Raw genomic sequence first — 26,492 nt, forward strand, 5'->3', positions numbered from 1 at the left:
CAAAATCCAAAATTAGTGCAACCCCATGCGAGGGTGAGTTCCTCTTCGGAAAAGCCTTAGACGAAATTCTCGCCAAGGCAAAAGAAAGAAAAAAGGCCTTCAGTGATTCTCCCATTCCGTTTTATAGGAAAACCTTTAAAAGACGGCCATTCGGGAGAAGAAGACAATCGGACAGAACGAGATGGGCCACGAAAGACGAAAAGCAGAAGGGTACCATCTTCAGAGGGCCAACATATAGGAGAGAAAAAAATTAAAAGTTTAGACCCACCGGTTGGGGGCAGATTAAAATTTTTTTTTACCAAATGGGAACAAATTACGTTAAACCCATGGATTTTGAATATAATCAAGGAAGGAATAAAGATTGAATTCCTTCGAATCCCCTATGAGTTCTTTGTTATAACTCGCCTTAATTCCTCACTTCAGCAAAAGGCTCTCGAAGACGAGATTCGAGTCCTGCTAGCTAAAAAAGTTTTAGTTGACGTCCCTGAGGAACAACAGGGTAGAGGCTTTTACTCTCCCCTGTTTTTGGTGTCTAAACCAGACGGTACATTTAGAACCATTATTAATTTAAAGAAGCTAAATTCATTTATAAAAAATTATAAGTTCAAAATGGAATCGATTAGATCCACTATAAAGCTTCTTTTCCCAAATTGCGTAATGGCAGGGATTGATTTAAAAGATGCTTATTATCATCTCCCTATACACAACAGATTCCAGAAATACCTAAGAGTCGCAGTGGAAGTCGAGGGCAGGATTCGTCATTTCCAATACGCGGCCATGCCCTTCGGGCTTTCCACGGCACCAAGAATATTTACCAAGGTGATGGCAGAAGTGATGGCCTACCTTCGCCAAAAGGACACACTAATTGTACCATATCTAGACGACTTCCTAGTAATTGGGAATTCAGTCAAACAATGTACTGAACGCGTGACTGACGCAGTCTCCTCTTTTCAGAGCCTTGGCTGGATCATCAATATCCAAAAGTCCAGACTCGATCCGCAATCTCTCCAGACATTTCTAGGATTTCAACTAGATTCCTTGACCCAGAGATGTCTACTACCCCAGGTAAAAATCATCCTCATAAAACAAAAAATACAAGCAGCTATAGATAAACCACGTGTATCCTTAAGAGGAGCAATGTCACTATTAGGATCACTAAATTCTTGCACCCCGGCAGTCCGGTGGGCCCAGTACCATGTCCGTACACTACAACACCAGATCCTCCAGGAGGATAAGCGACATAGTGGTCGTTTACAGAGCAAAATAACCCTGTCACAAGAAGTCTTGACTTCCCTAGAGTGGTGGTTAGACGATGACCATTTATGTTCAGGAGTCCCATGGGTTATAGTTCCATCCTGTATTGTAACCACCGATGCCAGTCCCCAGGGCTGGGGAGCCCACATGGAGAATGGGTTTTATCAGGGAAGGTGGAGTAAAGAGGAATGTGATTACTCATCTAATTTAAAAGAACTGACTGCAGTGTTCTATGCTCTATACAACTTCCTTCCGCAGCTCCAACAGAAGCATGTAAGGATCCTGTCGGACAATACCACCACAGTGGCATATATAAACAGACAAGGAGGAACTCGATCAGAGACTCTGATGTCTTCAGCGGCAAAAATTTTAAACTTAGCAGAAAACTATTTTTTGTCCCTCTCGGCCCTTCATATAAGAGGCGAGAGCAATCAAAAGGCAGACTTCCTAAGCCGTCACACTCTACGACAAGGAGAGTGGTGCCTCAATCGGAAGGTCTTCAGGGACATAGTAGCCGCATGGGGACAACCCGAGGTGGATCTTTTTGCCACAAGGGAGAACAGGCAGATAAAAACCTTTGCCTCCCTATCTCCGTCAGATCACCCAAACATACTGGACGCCTTTCTAGTTCCATGGAATTTCAACCTAGCGTATGCGTTCCCTCCATTGATCCTCCTACCTCAAGTAATTCGGAAGATCAGAGACGACAAAGCAAGAATAATCTTAATAGCACCGTTCTGGCCAAAAAGACCGTGGTTTTCGTGGCTGCAGATTATGTCGATAACAGATCCTTGGGTCCTTCCGACTGCCAATCTACTCTCCCAAGGCCCCTTTTTCCACCCTCAAGTGCTCAGCTTGCACTTGACGGCGTGGAATTTGAGAGGCAGTTATTGAGGACAAGAGGATTCTCGGAGTCCTTAATTGCTACACTACTACAAAGTAGAAAACAGTCCACGACCCAGATTTACATTAGAATATGGAAAAAATTTCTTCAATTCCATACAGTACCTCATACAACAGAAGTTCCGATAATCCCAATCTTGGAATTTCTGCAGAAGGGGAAAGACTTAGGCTTAGCAGTAAATACACTGAGAGTACAAATATCGGCATTAGGAGCACTATATGGCCATAATATAGCAGGCAACAAATGGATAACTCGTTTTATTACAGCATGTGAACGAATAACTCCAATCCACATACCCTCCGTCCCTACATGGGATCTAAATCTGGTCTTAGACGCCCTAACGGTAGACCCCTTTGAGCCGATCGACACAATACCCTTCAAATACTTAGCACTTAAAATGGCCCTCTTAGTATCACTAACCTCAGCTAGAAGAGTGGGTGATATTCAGGCCTTGTCAATAGATCCACCTTTTTTTCAAGAATACCAAGACAGATTGGTATTAAAACCAGACCCTGCCTACCTGCCAAAAGTGGCAACAAAATACCATAGATCTCAGGAGATACTCCTCCCAACCTTCTATAAAAATCCCTCTACTCCGGAAGAGCAGAGGTTCCATACTCTGGACGTCAAAAGAACTGTCCTAAAATGTATTGAGAGGTCCAACAGTTGGAGGCAGAGTAGGGCCCTATTTGTTTCATTTCAGGGCTGTAAGAAGGGGTATGGAGTCACGAAGAGCACCATTTCCCGGTGGATCAGAGAGGCCATTCGTTTAGCCTACTCCGCAAAAAACGAAGATCCTCCAGGGAACATCAGGGCGCATTCCACCAGGGCAATGGCAACCTCTTGGGCGGAAAAGGGAGATGTTCCGATTGAAACTATATGTAAGGCGGCAGTTTGGTCATCCCCTTCTACCTTCTATAACCACTACAGACTTGATCTTTCATCAACCTCTGACTTAAGCTTTGGCAGGACTATCCTTGGCACGGTGGTCCCACCCAGGTGATGGTCTCTGGAATCTCTCCAGTGGGTGCTGTCGTGGCGAAGAGTAAAAAGCCGGATTACTTACCGGTAATGCTCTTTTAATGAGTCCACGACAGCACCCGTTCACTTCCCCCCCTAAAGATATCAATAGTTAAAGTATTACCAAATAATGGATAAGAAAGATGTTAAAATAAGAGAACATTGCCTAATCCTTGGCGGTCCTTCTGGTACTCTGAAACGTAAAACTGAGGAGGAAAGGCGGACCGCCCCTTTTATCTTTCCTGTAGGGTTTCCTGTTCCAAATGGGCGGATCCGATACCTCCAGTGGGTGCTGTCGTGGACTCATTAAAAGAGCATTACCGGTAAGTAATCCGGCTTTTTGATGATATTCTAATTTAGTGAGAAGCAGCTGTGACACAATACAGCTGCGGCCAGTGTTTGGCTGCAGCTGTCAAATTGTGGATACAGGATGCCTTTTAATGCAGTCAGCTAAACAGAAGATCAGCTTCCCATCTTCTTGTGTTATTTTATTAGCTGTGTACTTTTCTTACTTTTTCCAACTTATAAAAGCAATTATTTTACAATATCATCTGATCAACAGACTTTGGCCTTTATATTTCATGATTCCCCCCCCGATATCACCTTTATGTTAAAGAGGTTGTCCACTACTTATACATTGATGACCTATCCTCAGGATAGGTCATCAATGTCTGATTGGCCGGGGTTTGATACCCGGCACTCCTGCTGATCAGCTCTTATCTGTGTTGGCGGCCGCTGGCCGGAAGTACTCGCTTGCTTAGCTGCTCCATCTACTCATAGTGGCCACTGCAGGGTACTACACATCCGCCTCCTATTGATTTGAATAGGAGGAGGATGGGCAGTACTAAGCCTGGCCACTACAAATAGACAGAGCAAGTGAGTATTTCCAGCAAGTGGGAGTGCCGGGTGTTGGACCCCAGCTGATCAGACATTGATGATCAGCAAGTGGGAGTGCCGGATATTGGACCCCAGCTGGTCAGACATTGAAGACTTATCTTAGGGTACCGTTACACCTAGCGACTCACCAGCGATCCCGACCAGCGATATGACGCGGTCAGGATCGCTGGTGAATCGCTAGGTGGTCGCTAGTGAGCTGCCCCACAGGCAGATCTCACCAGCGACATCGCTGGGGACGGGGATCGCTACTTACCTGTCAGACGCGGCGATCCTGCGTCCTCCCGCCCGCGTCCACGCGTCGCTCGTCGTCACAGCAGGAAGCAGACGACGAGAAATGGTCCAGCAGCTTCTCGCGCGATCAGCGATAACCAGCGGGGGAGCCGGTCGGAGGTAAGTATCACATGCAGCGATATCGCTAGCGATATCGCTGTAACGTCACAAAATCGGTGACTTTACAGCGATATTGCTAGCGATATCGCAGTGTGTAACGGGGGCTTTAAGGATAGGTCATCAATGTAAAAATAGTGGACAACCTCATTAATATGTAAAATGTCCCAATCAGCATGTCTATTGACATGGCTTCTTTCCATGACCTTCACAGTGAAAGGCAGAATGATCTTATTTTACAGCAACTTTTCAATAATCAGATTTGAGCTTTTTCTAGTTCTTGTAGAAACTTTTGGAGCGTTTCACACGCTGTGATTTTACTTTGCTCAAGTAAACAGCTGTTTGTTTATTTTTTTTCTCGGGACACAATTACGGTACATATTTTTACTTGTCAACTTTCAGCTCTCCCCGAATCTCTCTGGCTCTGTGTTAGGACAACTGCCCACATGGTCTCTCTAAGAGCATCTGAAAGATCTGCTTGTTACTGAAGCATGGGCAAATCAGGACTGACAAACCATTTGTGGTGCAAAGTGCTTTCTGCAGCTTGCCCACCGGGGATGTAACCTCAATGCAGTGTCCATAGCAACAGTCGATATGGATTGATCTGACCACGCTTCTATGGAAACGGCCTGCTTTGTCCTGAGACCCCAGGGACGTGTGTCACTTGTGCTTTTGTGAACGGCCCTTAGATTTTCCCATATTGTCATGGAGCAGTGTTCTGATAATTCTGGACTTGTTTACTGAGCACTTGATTCTTGTCCCAGTTGTGCTTCGTAGACTCTCTGTTTTATTTGGCAGGGTGCATGGATAATGGATCTATTTAGCTGTAGGCTTTGCATAGTGTATTGACAACTTCATCTAAGCGATGAAGCGTGATAAAAGCCGCCGTAGGTTCACTTTGATGTTTGGTACTAGAGCTACAGTACAGGCAGCGCACTCTGCTGTGAGTTTTTGCCGCATCTTTTTCTGCATTATATGTTCGCCCACAAAAATCGCAGCGTATTACAGTTACAGCAAAGTATGTGGAATATCTATAAATCTCATGCCCGCTGCTTTTTTGTTTTTTACGCACCGTAAACTGACCTGCAATGCGTTTTTGAAATCTACAATATGTTAAATTTCACTTGCTGTAAATATGAATTTTATATGCGGATTTTCAGTAAAAGATTTGCACGAGATAAGGAAAATCCGCAGATAAAAATGTCATATGCGGTAGTATTTCATTTTTGCAATGGAAATGCAAAAAAAGTTATATCAAAGCTAAGTACTGGGAAGGTTCCAATACAAAGCGGTTTTATTTAAACCATGACATACCTAAAAGAGACAAAAGCTGCAGCTGTAAAAAACATTTAATAAAAACTCAAGTGACCTACTGTAGCAAATACTTAAATACATTTTAAGTGGTTGTCCATTACTAGAACATACCCCACGCTTGACCCTATAAAATGAAAAATCCTATACTCCCCTCCCGTGTCGGCAACATTCCGGTGGTGTTGGCACTCGCTCCCCCTGGGGCTCTCGTGTAGTTGCTGTGACTCGTGAGCCTAATCAATGCTGGTGTCACTGTCCCCGCCTTCGGACAAATTGAACATGAAGATGAAGTCCGGGCTGCAGCTGATCTCTGATTTCTTCTTCACGTTCATTTAGACAGAAGGTGGGAATAGAAACGCCAGGGCTGATTGGGCGTTGGGGTCACTTGTCACAACAACCGTACAGGAGCCACAGGGAGAGCGAGTGGCGACACCACTGGAACGGTGCCGGCAACGGATGTGAGTATAAGTTTTTTTTTTTTTTTTTTATTTTATTGGGGCCAAGCCTGGTGTATGAGCAGGGGTTGTCCAAGCAATGGAGAACTTCTTTAATAAATTCATCACTTGGCACCTGACAGACACATTTTTATGTTGGTTTTTTTTTTCATTTGAATTTTCAAATTATTTTTAAATCTTTATTTGTATGTGTTAAATGGGGCTTCACTTTTCTTTCATTGTTATTTTATTTTTTGTTCCCCCATACCTTTGCTGACATCAAGTGATGTTTGTGGGGAAATAAAGGAAACAGTGTGCATGTCTGTTTTTCCCATTTTTTGGGGAGGCCACAAAGACCACCAAAATATATAACAATACTTGTTATAGACAACTGGAATATACGTTACTTTGTGGGAAGATCTGGTGTCCAGATAGGATACCTTTCCATGAATCAAAATAAGAATAGAATCCGGCAATTTTGAAGTTGCAAGAAATTTTAGTATTAATGCTAGTCGCAATTCAAAAAACGAAATTGGTAACATTTCGGTCAACAAGACCTTCAGACTGATTGCAGTCCATGTGAATTGTCCTGATTAACCTGTGCATCGCATCCCTTCATCATATAGCGCTATTTCATACTTTATTCTGACTGAAATGCTTGTTGGGCCATGTTCAGTATTTTATCTCAGTATGTATAATCCAAAACCAGGTGTGGGTGATAAATACAGAAGTGGTGACCTGTTTCCATTCTACTTTTCCACTTCTGATTTTAGCTTACAAATACTGAAGTAAAATACTGACCAAATACTGAATGTGTGATTTTGGCCTTCTAGAGAGAGGAACAAATCGTTAAATATATCGGATATGTTTTTTTATGGGGCGGGGCTGGTAACAACTTTTTGGATTGGTAGCAGGTTTTTTTTTGTTTTTTTACCATCTTTTTACTTTTTTATATATTTATCTTTCATGTATTTCACATACAGGTGCTTCTCACAAAATTAGAAGATCATCAAAAAGTTAATTTCAGTTTTTCAATGCAAAAAGTGAAACTCATAGATTATATCGAGTCATTACAAAAAAAGTGATCAATTTCAAGTGTTTATTTCTGCTAATGTTGATGATTATGGCTTACAGCCAATGAAAACCCAAAAGTCATTATCTCAGTAAATTAGAATACTTTATAACACCAGCTTGAAAAATGATTTTAAAATCCGAAATGGTGGCCTACTGACTTGACAATACCCCATAGATTCTCTATGGGGTTAAGGTCAGGCGAGTTTGCTGGCCAATCAAGCACAGTGATACTGTTGTTTTTAAACCTGGTATTGGTACTTTTGGCAGTGTCTGCTGCTGAAGAATGAAATTTTCATCTCCAAAAAGCTTGTGTTCAGAGGGAAGCATCAAGTGCTCTAAATTTCCTGGTAGATGGCTGTGCTGACTTTAATCTTGATAAAGCACACTGGACCTTCATCAGAAGATGATATAGCTCCCCAATCCATCGCTAATTGTGGAAGCTTCACACTAGACCTCAAGAAGCTTGGATTGTGTGCCTCTTCACTCTTCCTCCTCACTTTGGGATCTTGATTTCCTAATGAAATGAAAAATGTACTTTCATCTGAACACAACACCTTGGACCACTGAGCAACAGTCCAGTTATTTTTCTCCTTGGCCCAGGTAAGACGCTCCTGGCGTTGTCTATTGGTCTTGAGTGTCTTGACACAAGGAATGCGACACTTGTAGCTCATGTCCTGATACGTCTGTGTGTGGTGGCTCCTGAAGCAATGAATCCAGCAGCAAATTCACTCCTTGTGAATCGCCCCCAAATTTTTGAATGGCCTTTTCTTAACAATCCTTTTAAAGCTGCGGTTATCCCGGTTGCTTGTGCCCCTTTTTCTACCAGACTTCCACTCAACTTTCCATTAATTTGCTTGGATACAGCACTCTGTGAACAGCCAGCAATGACCTTTTGTGGCTTACCCTCCTTGTGGAGGGTGTCAATGACTGCCTTCTGGACATCTATCAAGTCAGCAGTCTTCCTCATAATTGTGGAACCTACTGAAATAGACTAAAAGATCTTTTTAAATGCTTAGGAAGCCTTTGCATGTGTTTTTTGTTAATTATTTAAATTTACTGACATAACTTTTGGGTTTTCATTGGCTGTAAGCTATAATCATCAACATTATAGAAATAAACACTTGAAATAGATCACTCTGTTTGTAATGACTCTATATAATGAGTTTCACTTTTTGTATTGAGGAACTGAAATATATTAACTTTTTGATTATATTCTAATTTTGTGAGAAGCTGTATTGTGCCCCCATAAGGTTTTTCAACATTAAAATAGTTTTATGTATTAATCAACAGATCCTGTTCCTTCCAACAGTAGATACATAGATCACATGACTGCTGGATAAGGAGGAGTTGGCACTGTTAGCACTTCCCATATACTGTCTATACAGCAGTTTAGAAGGCAGAAACGGTAACAAACCAACCATCCCTGCCTATTCTGTGGAGAGCTGTACTGTGTTTTGCAGGTCGCTCACCGTTCCCGCAGCTGCTCTACAATGCAGTGACATTATACAACGTGGACCACCCAGGTGTTTGCATTCTGGAAGCGGTTAATCACACAATGTCACAAATGCATGCTGTACTGTTGCCAGTGACCTGAAAGGTTACTAATCAAAAAATGATTTGCCTAATGAAAATCTTTACCGTCAATACTATAATTCGCAAAGAAATTTCTCATGTGTGATAGGAAAAATTATGAGCCAAAGATGACTCCTTTAATCCTTAGAAGCTTGTTTTTGACACTCTTCAACAGAGAATGTAACCAGTAAGTAACTTTTATAAGGTTCATATTTTTAAAATCCACGTGACCTGAATCCCACATATGGCATTGTTCATCAGGCTTTAGGGGTTCTGCACAAAGGGCAGGAGGATTTAGCTGAATTAAAAATGGCCTTGGACAGTTGGGTGGAGCGCTCCGCAAGTATATAGACACTCACTTAACCTAAAATGTATACTGCAAAAACAGTGACAAGCGCCTCCTTGCATAAGTAAATAATTATATATGTGCAAATTGCAACTGTATATACATGTAGCATACAAACGGACAACTGCACCACAATCTGAGCTCAGTAAGATATACAGTATGCAAACCTATATGAATTTAAGACGGCATTCCTATATAGCCTATACTAACAAATATGAGGTACTTGGCACAGCTTGATCAAATTGTTTGAGCCCATCTGCCAGTGGCAGGCAACCTCCTCAGATGGGAACCTACAATATCACACTGATCACTCCTGTTAGGACTGTGTTAATTTATAGGATTATGTTAACATAATTTTTTGTTACTTCAAACATTTTGGTTGGTATATACAGCTCTGGCAAAAATTGAGACCACTCCACAGTTTTATAGAAAATCAGCTTCTCTACATGTCTGACAGCCATTCCATTCCAGTGTCAGTTGAATTCCAACCAGAGTACACCTCATTCTACTTAATGTGCTTCTGATTAGGTGATCACATGAACCAAATCTTATATAACAAAGGAAAGTTTAAAAAAAAAACTGCTATAGTGTTCACAATCCTCTTGCAATAGGACAAGCTGGATGGCAAAACTAAGTGCTAACATCCCAAAAAAAAATAACTTTTAACCATGCCAAAGGAGTATAAAACAAAAGTCTTGAGTGAGGAAAAGAAGGGCTCAATTCTGGCTTTACTAGCAGAGGGATACAGTGAGCGTCATGTTGCCTCCATCCTTAAAATTCCTAAGATGGCAGTCCATTACAACAAGGTCAAGCAGCAGACATTGGGAACAACAAAGCTACAGACCAGCAGAGGGCTAAAACGACCCTCCACTAACCAGGATGACCGTCATCTTATTCGAATGTCACTCAGCAACCACAGGATGACATCAAGTGACCTACAAAAGGAATGGCAAATGGCACCTGGGGTGAAGTGCACGGCAAGAACAGTTCGTAACAGGCTCCTAGAGGCAGGGCTCAAGTCATGTAATGGTAGAAAAAAGCCTTTCATCAATGAGAAGCAAAGGAGAGCCAGGCTGAAGTTTGGCAAAGACCATAAGGATTGGACCATAGAGGACTGGAGGTAATCTTCTCTGATGAGTCTAATTTTCAGCTTTGCCCAACACCTGGTCGTCTAATGGTTAGACAGAGACCTGGAGAGGCTTACAAGCCACAGTGTCTTGCACCTACTGTAAAATTTAATGGAGTATCAGTGATGATCTGTGGATGCTTCAGCAAGGCTGGAACTGGGTTGGATAATCTTTGGGAAGGACGTATGAATCAAGCCGCATACAAGGTTATTCTGGGAAAAACAGTTGATTCCTTCTGCTCAGGCAATGTTCCCCAACTCTGAGGACTGTTTTTTTCCAGCAGGACAATGCACCATGCCACACAGCTAGGTGAATCAATGTGTGGATGAAGGACCACCATATCAAATCCCTGTCATGGCCAGCCCAATCTCTAGACCTGAATCTTATTGAAAACCTCTGGAATGTAATCAAGAGGAAGATGGATAGTCACAAGCCATCAAACAAAGAACTTAAATTTTTGTACCAGGAGTGACAAAAAGCAGAGTGAAAGACTGGTGGCAAGCATGCCAAGACACATGAAAACTGATTAAAAATCATGGTTATTCCACAAAATATTGATTTCTGAACTCTTTATGGACTTGTTTTCTTAGCATTATTTGAGGTCTGAAAGCACTGCATTTTTTTTGTTCTTTTGACCATTTCTCATTTTCTGAAAATAAATACAAAATTTAGTGCGTGGAAATCCAAAGACATGTTGTCAGCAGTTTATAGAATAAAAGATCAGTTTACATTTTACTAAAAAATATCCTATAAAGAGAAAAATCAGACAAACTGAAAATTTTGCAGTGGTCTCTTAATTTTTGCCAGAGCTGTATATGACAACATATATTTGTGTCCCACAAATTGCCAAAAATCTTTGTAAAAAAAAAAAAAAAACACTTGAAAAACAATCCCCTTTGTAATCAGTAGAAATCTATCATGTCATTCGTATGGTTTGTCATCTGCTAAAGCGGATTACAGCCCCCAAAGCATATATCAGGTATCAGCATGTGGATTAGCTCCATTGAATGTGATGAATCCTGTGCGGAGCATCAGCAGTTCGAATTGTAAATCCACTTCAAAAGCCCAAGGTTTTGCCTCAGATCTCATTGCAAATACAAAGCAGCAATTTTTATATGGAGTTGACGTTTCCTGCCAAATGTTCAGGAAATTATGTGCCATGTCTGGTCTCGGCTTCAAGATACAATCAATTTTTTTGCATTTTATGCAGTATATGTTTTGGGACCCAAAACGGCCAAGCTCCGTAAGTATCATAATAGCAAATTGTTTCAGGTTTTCAATCAGTTTTAGATGAGTTTCAGATAAAGACAAAAGGATAATCAACAAGCGTGAATCAGTGAACATTAAGCAAAAGGTAAAGAAGAGCAGCTCGTCTATAAAAATAATACCTTGACAATGTAGGGTGTGAAATTGGAAGTCTCGCTACATGGTTGTGTTTAACCGATAGATGACTTATGATATAGCAAAAAAATATTTGCAGCTGCTCTTACACCCCTGCTCAGCTTGAATTTTAGGTAGTCCAAGATATGTCTGGTTTTATTTTTATTATTATTTCTGTGATATTTTGATTTGTCGCCCTGATCAAAATTGGACATGGCTTCAAAATTGGAAAAAGACACAAGTCCATCGAGTTCATTATACTGTATACCCTAACATGCTGATCCAGTGGAAGGCAGAAACCCCTTGAGGCCGTTGCTGATTGCCCTATAAGGCCACGGTCACATGTTCAGTATTAGGTCAGTATGTTACATCATTATCTGTGCATCGCTAGGTGGTCGCTAGTGAGCTGCCACACAGGCAGATCTCTCCAGCGACATTGCTGGGGACGGGGATCGCTACTTACCTGTCAGACGCGGCGAGCCTGCGTCCTCCTGCCCTGCTCCACACGTCGCTCGTCTGCGCCACAGGAAGCCAAAACCAGGAGTGAAACAATCAGAAGAAGATTATAATAGAAACACGTCACCACTTCTGTATTTATCACCCACTCCTGGTTTTGGCTTTCAAATACTGATGTAAAATACTGAACGTGCCCCAACATGGGAAAAACTCCTTTCCGGCTCCAAGTATGGCAATCAGATCAGTATCTCGTCACATAATCTAGTACCCAAAACCTATAATATATTTTTTAATAAAGGCATGAAGGCTCTCCTTTAATTTGTTTAGCAATACGACCATTACAGCGTGTTGTAGCAGAGTTTTACATAATCGAATACACTGAAGGCCAAAATTGTATACAGTATTTTAAGTGTGGCCTCATTGGTGACTTGTATAGTAGAGACGAAACTGTGTTCTTGTCCTGAGCACCGTTGCCCCTTCTAATACATCCCATTATTTTATTTGCCGCATGCCACTAGTCACTGAAGCTTAGTTTCCCATCCACCCATATGCCCAAGTCTTGTTCAATGACAGTGTTTCCCAGTGTCTTACCATTTTTAGTTCATGATTATACATTGTGTTTCCTCTGCCGAAATTCATGACCTTACATTTATGCTCATTAAACGTCAGTTGCCATTTCTCACCTCAAGCCTCTGGTTTACATAAATCCATCTTTGTCTTGATTACCTTGCAAAATGTAGTATCATCTGCACAGGCCTCAATTGTTTTCTTTTGTGGACACTCAGTCTGCAAAAAACTTGGATGTGTGAACGAGGCCCTACACAAAGTATAATCTATTAAATATCTGCAAATGAAGCTCCACTTTATGACTTCAGTAGACCAAAGAAAAAAATGCAACTGGTAATCTTTTCAAAAAGGATAAAACAATTCACCCCTGATGGTTAATCAGAGAGTGACTGATAATAAAACATAAACCCCACGTCTCAGTTTATAGGGTGAGGTGACAATAACGTACTCACTCTATAAGCCTCTTGTCTCTGCGCGTTTCGTCTTCCTCACCAGACAACTCATCAGGAGACTTAATGTATTGTTAACCGATATTCAAATGAGAGTAAACAAAAAAAAATTAAAATCATTTATTATGTTATCCGAAGCAGTCAAAAAAAATTATGATAGCTGCTAAAACATCAAGTAAGGGAAGGTCTGTTAGGAGGATAATATATACCATCTATACTGTATTTTCCTCCTTGTATACAAACCACATCTGACTGGCCACCACTGGAGTGGCCTATAAGTCTATTAGTTGTATAGTTCCGAGTTTGGTGTTTGTGGCTAATTTTTGGACTGCTTCGGATAGCACAATGCATGATTTTAGTTTTTTGTTTAGTCTCGTTTGTATATAAGGTAACAATAAGTCTCCTGATGAGTCGTCTTTGGTGAGGACGACAAAACGCGTAGAGACAAGAGGCTTGTAGAGCAAGTGTGTTATTGTCACCTCACCCTATATACTGAGACATTGGTAGTGTTTTACTATCAATCACTGATTAACCATCGGGGGTGAATTTAGTTTATATTGTCTGTATTTAAGATTTGAATATAGTTTAGTTTTATCGTTTTGTCAGTGAATTGTCGAATTGAGGGATATTTGATATATATTTTTAGTGAATATGATAATTTTTCATTAATATACAACTCATCTATAACAGATATGGGCAAATGGAGGCCCGCATTTTTTTTTCCTTCAAGAAGCATAAATTTGATTTTCTCCCCATCCCGTGACTCTGCTCTCTTACCATTGCTGAAGCGAGGAGCTGATTGGCTGCCGCACTGTAGACATAACGTCAGCACTGTAGACATAACGGCAGCAATGGCAAAGACTGAGCACTGGACCCGCTGAGGCAGTTTGTGTGTTGTGTTTTTTTTCTACAAAACAAACTGCAGCCATGGGAGAAATCGGAAGACTCCTTTAGCTAACTGCTAATACGCTAATACGTTTTTTGATAGGGCTTATGTATTCTTACCAGTAGAAGCTAATCAAAACCATATAATTTACTGCTTTTTATAAAGTGATAAAATCAGTGTTCAGCAGAATTATGATCACCTGATGGGTTTGGACCACCCCTAGCAGGTAATAACTTGACTCAACGTGTTGAAAAGTTATTCACTGGTTATTCTAGAGAACTTGTATGGTGCGCTAAATCCTACATCGTGCAGAAACTTCATGTGCAGATGCTAAAATGAAAATACTGAGACTAGAACCGATGATGATTCTTCTTCTGATAGGAAAATGTCATCAGCTAATACAGTTACCCTTCAAGATCCTTAAACAGAACCCTCACACCAGCTTTTTTGGTCACCATGATAAGGAGTACTATTGAGTGGCAGGTGGACCATTAACAATGCTTATAAAGATATGACCAGATCCTAATAATCACTACTGTGGTAGGTGGTTCTACGATATGAAGTTATTTTATCTAAATCCACGGGAACATAAAGCTTCATTTAGGTGTCTGTGAATCCTATACATGTCCTATCAGTGTCTTTCACAGGTAGAAGATGTAGCCATAAAAGTCTAATTACATGTCCATGTTTTTTTTTGTGGTCCATGTGTCCAGTCAAAACAGGACATGTCTCCGTGATTTTTTTTTTTTTTTTGCGGCATCACAAATCAAAATTACCCATACCATACCATGTATTTGGTACAGTTGAATGCAGAACATCCATAGCAGTGTGTGCCTAAGTATTGGTGTTTCATAATGGGTGAATGTAAACTGTCAAGCAACCAACATCTGCCGTAGTAAAAGCAAAAAAAATGTTATTACTTCAGACATGGGAAAGCTGCTGACATCAATTGAAACTCATACGGAGAGCTTAGGAAACACAATCCCAAAGTAGAATCATGTGAAGAATTACTGAAGCCAACCAGCGTTTGACCTTGAGCGAGTTATGCCCCGAGCATCTAGAGCACAGCCCAAAAGCTCCTTAAGGCAACGGCTTGCTTGTAATGTCTCGTACTGTTATACTGCAGTGAAGATTTAGTTTAAGTGTTGATTGTCACTAAATCCACGATTTACAGGCAGGGCTCAATTTCTTAAGAGAATAAATCTGAGGTTTCATGGGGTCTTGAAACATCTCATTATTTTCTTTGATGAAGGTAGTAAATTTGACTTAAAGTTTTTAACTGTGAAGAGGCTCATAATGTGCCCTAAAGGATAAAATGTCTATAAGCTCCAATATTTAATACGATTTCCATGGAAATATTACTGCAGAACTAAGACGTCCCAATTGTTTAAATGCAACCAGGACTATCCTAGGCCAGTGATCATTCTTCTTAATATCTCATCAATTGAAGTTGGCCAATAAGTGTTAGTCATAGCTCCCGATTCGTGAAGACTGGAATTTTGCAAGGAGCATGCTGGAGTCAGATGCTCCTGTCTAAGAAGCATGGGCCTCTCAATTAAAGAAGCACTCATCCCATCACAGTTTTTATCCTCTTAATATATTGCAACCATCATATTTTATGGCACTATGTCGCTACAATTGCCCATTTTGCCTTGCTACCCAATAAATTATTTGCTTTTCTCTAATTTATGTAGAAACAGGAAGTCTCTTTTCCCTGCATGAGTCATCCCCCTCATAAAGGGAACCTGTCACCCCCCCCCCCACTGGGCATTTTTAACTAAAAGAACCACCTTCAGCAGCACTAATGCTGCATTCTATGAAGGTGGCTCTTCCGTTTCTGACCCCCAGTAATGCCGAAATATTAACTTTTATAAATAGGTCCTCATACCTGTAATGCGTCCCTTAGGTATGGTGTGTCACTCTGAAGCAGTCGCATGCAATCATGTCTCTGTAGCGTCTGTGCCCTGCCTCCCATATCCGTCCATCATGCCCCTGCTCTGCCGTCTGTGCCCCGCCTCCCATAGCCGTCCATCATTCCCCTGCTCTGCCATCTGTGCCCCGCCTCCTGTCTCCTATGCCGGCGCCTGCTCTGTGAAAATAGTTGTCGGGCATGCGCAATGCGCGCTGCCCGTGAACTGACATCAGGCGATCACGCCTGCATGTTGTGGAGGCCCCAGATCCTGCCCCGCAGTGTGAATACATCATAACACTCACACTGGGGGGCAGGATCTGGGGCCTCCACAACACGCAGGCGTGATCGTCTGATGTCAGTTCACGGGCAGCGCACACTGCGCATGCCTGAGAACTGTTTTCACAGAGCAGGCGCCGACATAGGAGACAGAAGGAGGCGGGGCACAGACAGCAGAGCATGGGCATGATGGATGGCTATGGGAGGCGGGGCACAGATGGCAGAGCAGGGGCATGAAGGATTGCTATGGGAGGCGGGGCACAGACTGCAGAGCAGGGGCATGATGGACGGCTATGGGAGGTGGGGCCCAGACGCTACAGAGACATGATTGACGGCAGGTAGGCAGCTGCTTCAGGGGGACACACCATACCTATGGGACACATTACAGGTATGAGGAACTATTTATAAAAGTTAATCTTTCGGCATTACTGGGGGTCAGAAACGGAAGAGCCATCTTCACAGAATGCAGCCTTAGTGCTGCTGAAGGTGGCTCTTTTAGTGAAAGGGTGACAGGTTCCCTTTAAATGCCAGACCCAGCTGCACCACTCTTCCCCCACCTTGCCAGGAACACTTGCAGTGTTGACTCATGCACGGAAGATAGACTTTCTGTTGCTATATAGCGCTTAGAAGGATTCATATAGTCTGTTTTAAATCACATGATGTCATAGACCTAATAGAAAAGAGATGAATTAACTGGGTAGAAAGGCAAAATGAGCAATTGTTGTTCATAGTACACACTGCTATGTAATGTGATGACTGCAAAGTGAGTATAACAGTTTTGATGGGAGTGCTTCTTTATGAATCAACAATATCTGAAAAGTGTCACACGCCACAAATCTAACTCCAACCTGGGATTGGCGTAAAATTCGTGTCATAAGGAACACCGCCGCTTATCATGAATTTGAGAGGGGGATGCCCCATCCCGACCCAGCTCACCCCACTTTGGTGGATCAGCACAAAAATATTGTGTGTTTGACAAAAGTTGCTAAATTGTAGTGCAGCCTCGAACTGCTCCAAAATTTTGCAATCTCTCAAGTTTTTTTTAATTACAGAATTCTGGCGTAAAAACTTTGATTTATCCGGCCCATAGCGTTTATTTCCCCATACGGTTTTGTAGATTCCCCAACTGCCCAAAAGAAATCCAAAAATGCCTGAAATATTCATCCTCAACTTTTTGCTTACTGCTTGATGATGGGCATTTGTTTTCTTCACATACTTTCTTTTCATCAGTCTTTTCCTTCTCTGAGTGCTCTTCACCCTTGTAACGTCTTCACTGTGTCCCCTATATCCGAGCCAGTCCATCCCTGGTTTCTCCTGCCTCTGGTTGTTGTCTGTGCGGATCTGCAACTGCTCTCTGAGAATATTTCCATACAATCATTGTCTTCCTTGCACAGTTGCTAGCTGCTTACAACTTGTGTGTGCCTTTGGAAGTTCTTTCCTGCAACACATCGCACGTTTTGCCACCTTGATATCTAGCTCCATCCTATAGTACATGACTTTTCTCTGCTTTTCTACACGCAGCTTTCTCTTGCAGTATGTTACTCCTCTCTCCCCTTTATTATACATACATCCTCCTTCTGCAGTATATTACTGCCCCAGCCTCCATCCTGCAGTACATTGATTTTTCAGCGCACCATTAGACTGGTTTCACATTAGAGTTTTTTTGAGCAGCGCATCGTGCGCGTCCATGCGCATGCATCGTACCTACAGTATGTTTAACATGGCATGCGCATGGTCTTGCGTTTGCACACGTTCGTATGCGTTTTCGTGCCCATGCGTTTTTTCAAGGTGTGCGCCTAGGCGCGCCAGACGCAACCTGTTGCATTTTTGGGTCTGCCGAAAGGCGTCAAAATAACGCTTGCGCACGGAATGTGACAAAATAACGCATTGCAGTCTATGGGAACGTAGGCGTGCGCATGGACATGCGTTCATCTGTGTTTTCGTGTGCATGCGTTTTTGGCGTAAAAATGTGTAGACACTGGTTTTAACCCCTAGAGAACGAATGCGCATAACGCAAACGCATGCAAAAACGCATGATGCGTTTTTTGTATGCGTTTCTATTGCGCACGATGCGCTACGCAAAAAAACGCTAATGTGAAATTAGCCTTACACAGCTCCATCCTGTAGTGCATCGTTCATCTCAGCCCCACTATACGCTGCAACATCCTGAAGTACATTGCTTCACTCAGCCAACCTATATACAGCTCCCTCCTGTAGTACAATGTTCCTTTCAGTCTTTCTACATTGAGCTCCATTTTTCAGTACATCAATTCGTTCAGCTCCACAATATACAGTTCCGTCCTGCAGTACATCGTTTCTTTCAGCCTTTCTATACACGGCTCCATCCTGCAGGACATTGTTCCTCTCAGCTCCTCTATATACAGCTCCATCCTGCAGGACATTGTCCTTGTGAGTTCCTCTATGTACAGCTCCATCCTTCAGGACATTGTCCTTGTCAGTTCCTCTATGTACAGCTCCATCCTTCAGGACATTGTTCCTCTACATTTATCCCCTCCTGCAGTACATTGCTTCTCTCAGCCCGCTCCATATACAGCCTCCTCCTGCAGTATATTGCTCCACTCAGACTCTGCATAATACCACCACCGATCAGCTTCTGGGAGGTAAAGCCCCATGCTGCAGCACATTGCATCCCTTCAGTGTGTGAAGGGTGAATATCACAATCTCTTTTTGCTGTACACGGCACTCTTGATAGGCAGAGATAATCATTCTTTCCGAGTACAGCAGTAGAGGGTGCGGCCGGGGATCATGCTACTCACTCATCACAAGCGCAATCATAGAATTTTGGCACTGCCCATTTACTAACGATATAACGTATACTGGATTGCTTAGACTCAATACTTCAGGGGCTTGTATACATAACGCCCTGGAGTGCTGCATTAGACATGGCCAGAAGTTTTATAGGTGTGTTACAAGTCTGTTTTACATTGCTTATGAGCAAATAATCAAATATCTGTGACAATCCCTTTAAGGCAGCAGCTGAAGCTTGTGCTGGCCGCAGCAATCATCAAATGTTACAGACCACTTAGAAGTTCATATGAGGTTTGTTGTCAAAGTAAATCATACGCAAACTTGAAAAGTTTACTAATTGTCCCGATTAGTTATGTAGCTTTGGATAGTATAGGATTCATAGGTGGCCTATGGTGAATGACAGTTTTGATTTGGTCAGATTCCCGAAGGAATCCCAAAATGTAGTTACCCTCCATGCAGAAACTGAGAAAGCATACATAACTGAAGGAGTGAAAGATTAATGATGCACTTCTTGCTATTAATACATTACTTCTTCTCAATTTAGGCTTTGAAGTGCTTGGTATTGCACCATGGGGAACCATGTTGGAAGAAGAGACCACACTGGCGATCATTCGGAGAAGGTAAATTTTAAGATCAAGTTGTTTTTCAAACTTATTTTTTTGTTTTCCTCTTGAAGGTGTTGTAACTAGGGATGAACGAATGTGCTCAATGATACTCAGATATCACTGAAGTGTCTGGGTGCTCAGATGTATTCGTTACTCTGCGAACATTGTGCCGTGCTCGATGTAAGGCTCGAATCCCCCACATGTTTGCACCTGTTACGTAACCAATCCAATAAGCATGCGGGGTTTGCCTGTAATGTCACTGTAATGGCGTAGTCACCTTGGTTGTGAAATTACTGTGATTCTTTGGCCGTGTGACATCAGAGGTTGTAAAAGAACAGTGCTGCCTGGCTCGGCACACTGATGAATTTGTACAGCTCTGTGATGCTTCGTATTGGAGAGAGAGAGTGCTTGTCAAGCATACGTGCATGGTATAACGGAGCAGAGGCCTGCAGTGTTGATACATTCTGAATTTAGTCTAGGGAGGAAGCGAGAGTCACAGGAACAGGGAGAGTGGCGGAATACAGTCTGTTTTCAGGGATTAGGGCTTTGCAGTCCCTTGCAAAATATATAGCTGCGGCTTTTTATTTATTTTTAGTAAAAAAAAATAACATTGTGTGATCGAGTATTACGTGCTTTGTGGTACATTTTGGTGTTATATAACACTCAGAAAAAAGTTTGAAATTTTTTTTTCCCCTGATGATTAAATTACTCACCCATGCAGTATTCCCTTGTCTGGGGTACTGTTATGAATAAGTCACCGGAGGAGGAGAAAACAAAAATACAAGCTAAGTCCAGAAAACCGGAGCGGTTGGTAGCTATCGGATTGCAGACCCCTGATCCTATACACCACAACTAACAGTAGCCGTGGGGGGTTCCTACGGTACCCTAGACCCCTCGTCACAGCCGGAGAACTACATAAGCCTAAAGAAGGAAAGGGGAAATCTAAACTGCCCCAGAGCAGACCCCAAAGCAATAGACAGCCCCCAACATGTATTGTCAGTGGAAAACACAAACACAGACAGAAAGACAGGCTGAGCAAACGATGGGGCCCAACTAACTAGATAGGACAGGACAGAAAAGATGCTGGGCGCAATCCGCAAAAAACCCTACCAAAAATGTCCCAACCGTCTGATAGGGAAAAATGCCCTGAAGTCGCTAGACTTCAAAATCACTATATCAGCACTCAGGTATATTCTGAAAACAGAGCAAAGAGATCAACTGATCAGAGACAAAAGTGCAATTCGGCCAGTCCCAACCAGGACTGGCAGAATACAAACACTAAGGAAACCAGACAAAATCTCATGGAATAATAGCAGGGCAAAAACTTAGCTTTTAGTAGACAGGAACTAAGCTGGAAGCAAGAGCTCAGAGCAGAAAGGATCACCAGCAGCCCTGCAGGGTGTCGGCTGCCTTATATCCACTCAGAAATTCCAGATGTCCAATCACACTCCGACTGTTCAGATGACAGGTTCTTCCCATCCCAATCAATTTCACTACCTCTCTTCACCAGCAGAGGTAGTTCATCAAACATCAAAGGTGAAGGGGAGAATGAACTCACAACAGGTACATTTTTGTGACCTATAACACTCAAAAAAAGAAAAAATTTGCTGGGTTAAATTTCTCAGCCATACACTATTCCGTGGTCTAGGGTAGATGTCTGTGATCTCTAACCCTCCAAAAAAAACATTCAAAAATGTATATGGATTCAGTTACTCATCCGTAGAGTATTACGTGTTCTGGGGTACATTTCGTTGGTATATAACCCCCCCAATAATTGTTAAAACATGTATCTGTGTTATATTGCTCATCTATAGAGTATTACATGTTCTTGGGCACACTTCGGTGGTATATAACCCTCCAAAACAAGTTGTCAAATTTTTGGGGGTATATTGCTCATCCATACAATATTGCATGCTTCCTGTTACATTTTGGTGTTATATAAAAATAAAAACTTCCAAAACTTTTTATGGATTCAATAATTCATCCATACACGAACTCAGTTCTTGTTACATTTTGCTGCTATATTAAACTCACAAATACCCTTCCAAAACTTTTTACAGATTAAATTAGTCATGTATACACTGTAATGTGGTTCTTTTTACATTTTACTAGAATATTAAACTGACAAATTTCCAAAACTTTTTTTTGAGGATTCAATGATTCATGCATACATTTTAGCATGCTTTATTCAAAACTACGGTGGGTTAAAATTTTTAAAAACAGTTTGGCCTGGTACAGTTCACAAAATATTTTTGGTGAAAAAAATTGACTATTTTCATATACTGTAGAACCTGCTTTGTGTTCAATGTAATTGGTATGAAATTAAAAAAACAATATTTGCTTGCTGCACTTAATATTCAGCACTTTTTTCATCCATTTCAAAATTTTCACTGCTCATCTTTCCCATTGACTCCCTTAATACTCATTACTCTAAATGAATATGAGAGTGTTAGCAATTGCTCATTTCGACCATCCGAGCATTTTAGTGCTTGCTTATCTCTAGTTATAACTGATTAGATGTTTTTACTGACAACCCAAAACCTAGCTATCTAGTACAGAGGTGCACAACATCTTTTGGTCCAAGGGCCACATTGTCATATTGAACCAATCCGGGGACGGCACTAAAAGACATTTATGGCACATCAAAAGTATATACCATTAAATGTTTCATAGATACAAATGCTACTTATATGACTTTTTACCTCTAAAAATCAGCATTCTAATGAAAGATTCACACTGATTTTTTTGGCAAGGATTTAGAAATGGTTTCTGCTCCTAAATCTACATCAAAACCGTTTCAAATGCTGTTTCAATAAGTTTCTGACTGATTTTAATAGGAAAACCTTCTTTAGTGCACACAGTGCTGTTTTTTTTCACATTATTTTGAACATTTCGCAGGAATTCTAATAGGAAGCTTATTCCAAGAGTATTTGAAGCATTTTTTATATGGATTTGCAGTTTAAAGCCATTTTTAAATCCTCATAAAAAACTGTATGAATAGGCCCTAAAGAGGACCTGCACATGGCTCTCTACAATAGATCATGGGTTTTTTGCATATTGCTTAATGATTCAGAATCAGGGCTGTGGAGTTGGTAAGCTAATCCTCCGACCCCTCAATTTACCTGACTTCCGACTCAAACTCAGACTCCACAGCACTGGTCACTACTGAGCATGTACATAAAGTGCAGCACAGATTCATCTCAACTAAAAGACGAGATCCTTAGATCAGGAACAGAACAGACATTTATAGTACATTTTAGAACTACAAAATTATGAAAAGACTTACAACACATCCTGCATTGTACTACCGTAGCCAATTATTATATACTAGCTGAAGAGCCCGGCGTTGCCTGGGTATAGTAACCAACTGTGGTTAGTTATAACAAATTATAATGATTACATTGCACATAAAAACCGTGCATCTAATCCTATAATGTGTGATACTGACTGCAGAGCCGTGTATCTAATCCTATTCTGTGTGATGCTGTCTGCTGAGCCGTGTATCTAATCCTATCCTGTGTGATACTGTCTGCTGAGCAGTGTATCTATAACTATCTTGTGTGATACTGACTGCTGAGCTGTGTATCTAACCCTATCCTGTGTGATACTGACTGCTGAGCTGTGTATCTAATCCTATCCTGTGTGATCCTGACTGCTGAGCTGTGTATCTAACCCTATCCTGTGTGATACTGACTGCTGAGCTGTGTATCTAACCCTATCCTGTGTGATACTGACTGCTGAGCTGTGTATCTAACCCTATCCTGTGTGATACTAACTTCTGAGCCGTGTATCTAATCCTATCCTGTGTGATACTGACTGCTGAGCTGTGTATCTAATCCTATCCTGTGTGATACTGCCTGCTGAGCCATATGTCTAATCCTCTCCTGTGTGATACTGACTGCTGAGCCATGTATCTCTTCCTATCCTGTGTGTTATTGTCTGCTGAGCCGTGTATCTATTCCTATCCTGTGTGAAACTGACTGCTGAGCTGTGTATCTAATCCTATCCTGTGTGATACTGACTGCTGAGCTGTGTATCTAATCCTATCCTGTGTGATACTGACTGCTGAGCCGTGTATCTAATCCTATCCTGTGTGATACTGGGCTCCCCCTGCAGTCTGTGTCAGAGGGTGGTCTGTGTTGGCACGGTAATAAATTGTGTTATTTCCAGCTTTACAGAAGGACGATAACACCATAGAAATGATAAGAATAATAGGCCTCAGTTACCACAACTGTCTACAAAGAAAACTGTTGCTGATAGCAACCAATCACAGCTCATTTTTCATCTTTTAAGCAGCTCTGGGACAGCGTGGTGAGTTTTGAGTGGTGACTTTTGTGTTTCGACTTTTATGTGGCGAGGTTGGTGTATGTGTGGTGAAATGTGTGCTGAGGGTGGTATATGTGTTGAAGCACGTGGTAGTGTGTGGGGCATTTTGTGTGTGTGTTCATATCCCCGTGTGTGGTGAGTATCCCATGTCAGGGCCCCACCTTAGCAACTGTACGGTATATACTCTTTGGCGCCATCGCTCTCATTCTTTAAGTCCCCCTTGTTCACATCTGGCAGCTGTCAATTTGCCTCCAACACTTTTCCTTTCACTTTTTCCCCATTATGTAGATAGGGGCAAAATTGTTTGGTGAATTGGAACGCGTGGGGTTAAAATTTCGCCTCACAACATAGCCTATGACGCTCTCAGGGTCCAGACATGTGACTTTGCCAAATTTTGTAGCTGTAGCTGCGACGGTGCGGATGCCAATCATGGACATACACACACATACACACACACACACATACACACACACATACATACATACACACGCACATTGAGCTTTATATATTAGATTTTCGGAGTCAGTCCATTTTATACCAACTCGGTATGAAGATTGTCAGATGTTGAGGTGTGAGTGTGACTACTCATTTATTGCCAAGGGATTTCTCTGTCATAGGAACCCATGAGTAGCCATATAATTAATACTCGTATTTCTTCCTAAGGCAGTTAATGAGCTTTGTAATTAAATAAAGACTCTCTTTTACAAGCTTCAGCATTGAAATGATCAAACCTAATAATTAGAAGAGGAGCACAGCTAATGAAGTAAAACCCCCTTTAAAATTATTTTTATTGACTTGGTTTGCAAATATTCCACGTTATCATGGAGGAAACGCCAAGTAACTGCCCAGTAATCTTTAAGTATGTTGCATTGTGTCTTAATTTTACAATTTGTTTTATTTATTTTTCCTTGTTTTATGTAGAGACATTTATTCCTCAGCACTTTACAAACATAATCATCACTGTCCCCATTGGGGCTCACAATATAATTTCCCTACCAGTATGTCTTTGGAGTGTGGGAGGAAAGCAAAGAACTCAGTGGAAACTCATTCAAACACGGGGAGAACATAGAAACTCCTTGCAGGTGTTTTCCTTGGCAGGATAGGCTCAGTGGTGCTTTGTCCAAATTTCAGACCAGCTCTGTACACGAGACTCCCTGCTCAGGTCCTACCCCATTTATTGCTCACATTGATAAGGGTTTTGCAGGCATTTTGTTAAGGACTGTATGTGGAATTTTATGAATTGGATCCCAAGGCCCTACTTTCTTAGTACTTTTATATGAAGACATCCAGGTGACAGTGACTTTTACAGGACTGATTTTTTATTTTGCAGCCTTTAAGCTATTGCTTCAAGCATCTACTATATTTCAGATCAGGTATCGTATCTGGGTGGCATAGGGTTGTTGCAAATTGGTTTGCAGGACCCAATACATTGACCGTGTCTGTAACAATGCGCCACAAAGTTCAGGGAAGTTCTTGTCCCCTGAGAAAATTTTATTGTACCTTATAGATTGATATGCTGATGCTCCAAAAGTCTGTATCACGTAAGTTTTTTTTAACCCCTTCATGACCGGATCTTATTTCAATTTTTAGTTTGTCGCTCCCCTTTCTAGAGCCACAACTTTTTATTTTTCCGTCAATATGGCCATGTGAGGGCTTATTTTTTGCGAGACGAGTTGTACTTTTGAACGACACCATTGGTTTTACCATGTCATGTACTCGTAAACGGGAAGAAAAAAAATTCCAAGTGCGGTGAAATTGCAAAAAAAGTGCAATCCCACACTTGCTTTTTGTTTGGCTTTTTTGCTGGGTTCAATAAATGCTAAAACTGACCTGCCATTATGATTCTCCAGGTCATTACGAGTTCATAGAAACCAAACTTGTCTAGGTTCTCTTTTATCTAAGTGGTGAAAAAAAAATTACAAAGTTTGCTAAAAAAAAAAATTCTGCAATTTTCCTAGACGTGTAGCGTCTCCATTTTCGTGATCTCGGCTTATTTTTGCGTGCAGAGCTGATGTTTTTAATGATACCACTTTTGTGCAGATACGTTCTTTTTATTGCCCGTTATTGCATTTTAGAGCAATATTGCGGCGACCAAAAAGACTTAATTCTGGCATTTTGATTTTTTTATCGCTACGCCATTTAGCGATCAGGTTAATTCTTTTTTTATTGATCAGGCGATACCAAATATGTGTAGGCTTGATTTTTTTTTATTATTATTATTTTATTTTGATTGGAGCGAAAGGGGGTGGTTTGAACTTTTATGGGTTTTTTAATTTTTTTTTTTATATTTTTAAACCATTCTTTTTTTACTTTTGGCATGCTTCAATAGCCTCCATAGGAAGCTAGAAGCTGCCATAGCGCAATCGCCTCAGATCACCTCTATGCAGCAGAATTACAGGCTTGCTATGAGCGCTGACCACAGGGTGGCGCTCATAGCAATCTGCCATCATCAACAACCAAAGAGGTTTCGAGGAGACCACTGGTTGTGATGGCAACGCAGCGATGACCCCCGATCACGTGACGGGGGTCGTCGCTGCGTG

The 26,492-nt window shown here is 41.5% G+C and overlaps 1 protein-coding gene across 2 annotated transcripts in view; it reads left to right on the forward strand.

The window, feature by feature from the left end:
• Positions 1 to 26,492, forward strand: part of MBP (myelin basic protein) — a 210,501-nt gene that overhangs the window by 34,492 nt on the left and 149,517 nt on the right. For both annotated transcript variants that reach the window (XM_073566459.1, XM_073566468.1), the window contains exon 2: positions 19,566 to 19,641. In XM_073566459.1, coding sequence (XP_073422560.1) covers positions 19,591 to 19,641 — 51 coding nt within the window. In that variant the 5' untranslated portion in view covers positions 19,566 to 19,590. The remainder of the gene's footprint in view (positions 1 to 19,565; positions 19,642 to 26,492) is intronic.

The sequence above is a fragment of the Dendrobates tinctorius genome, unplaced genomic scaffold, assembly GCF_039654945.1.
Source record: "Dendrobates tinctorius isolate UK_male_01 unplaced genomic scaffold, ASM3965494v1 ptg000004l, whole genome shotgun sequence".
Lineage (NCBI taxonomy): Eukaryota > Metazoa > Chordata > Amphibia > Anura > Dendrobatidae > Dendrobates > Dendrobates tinctorius.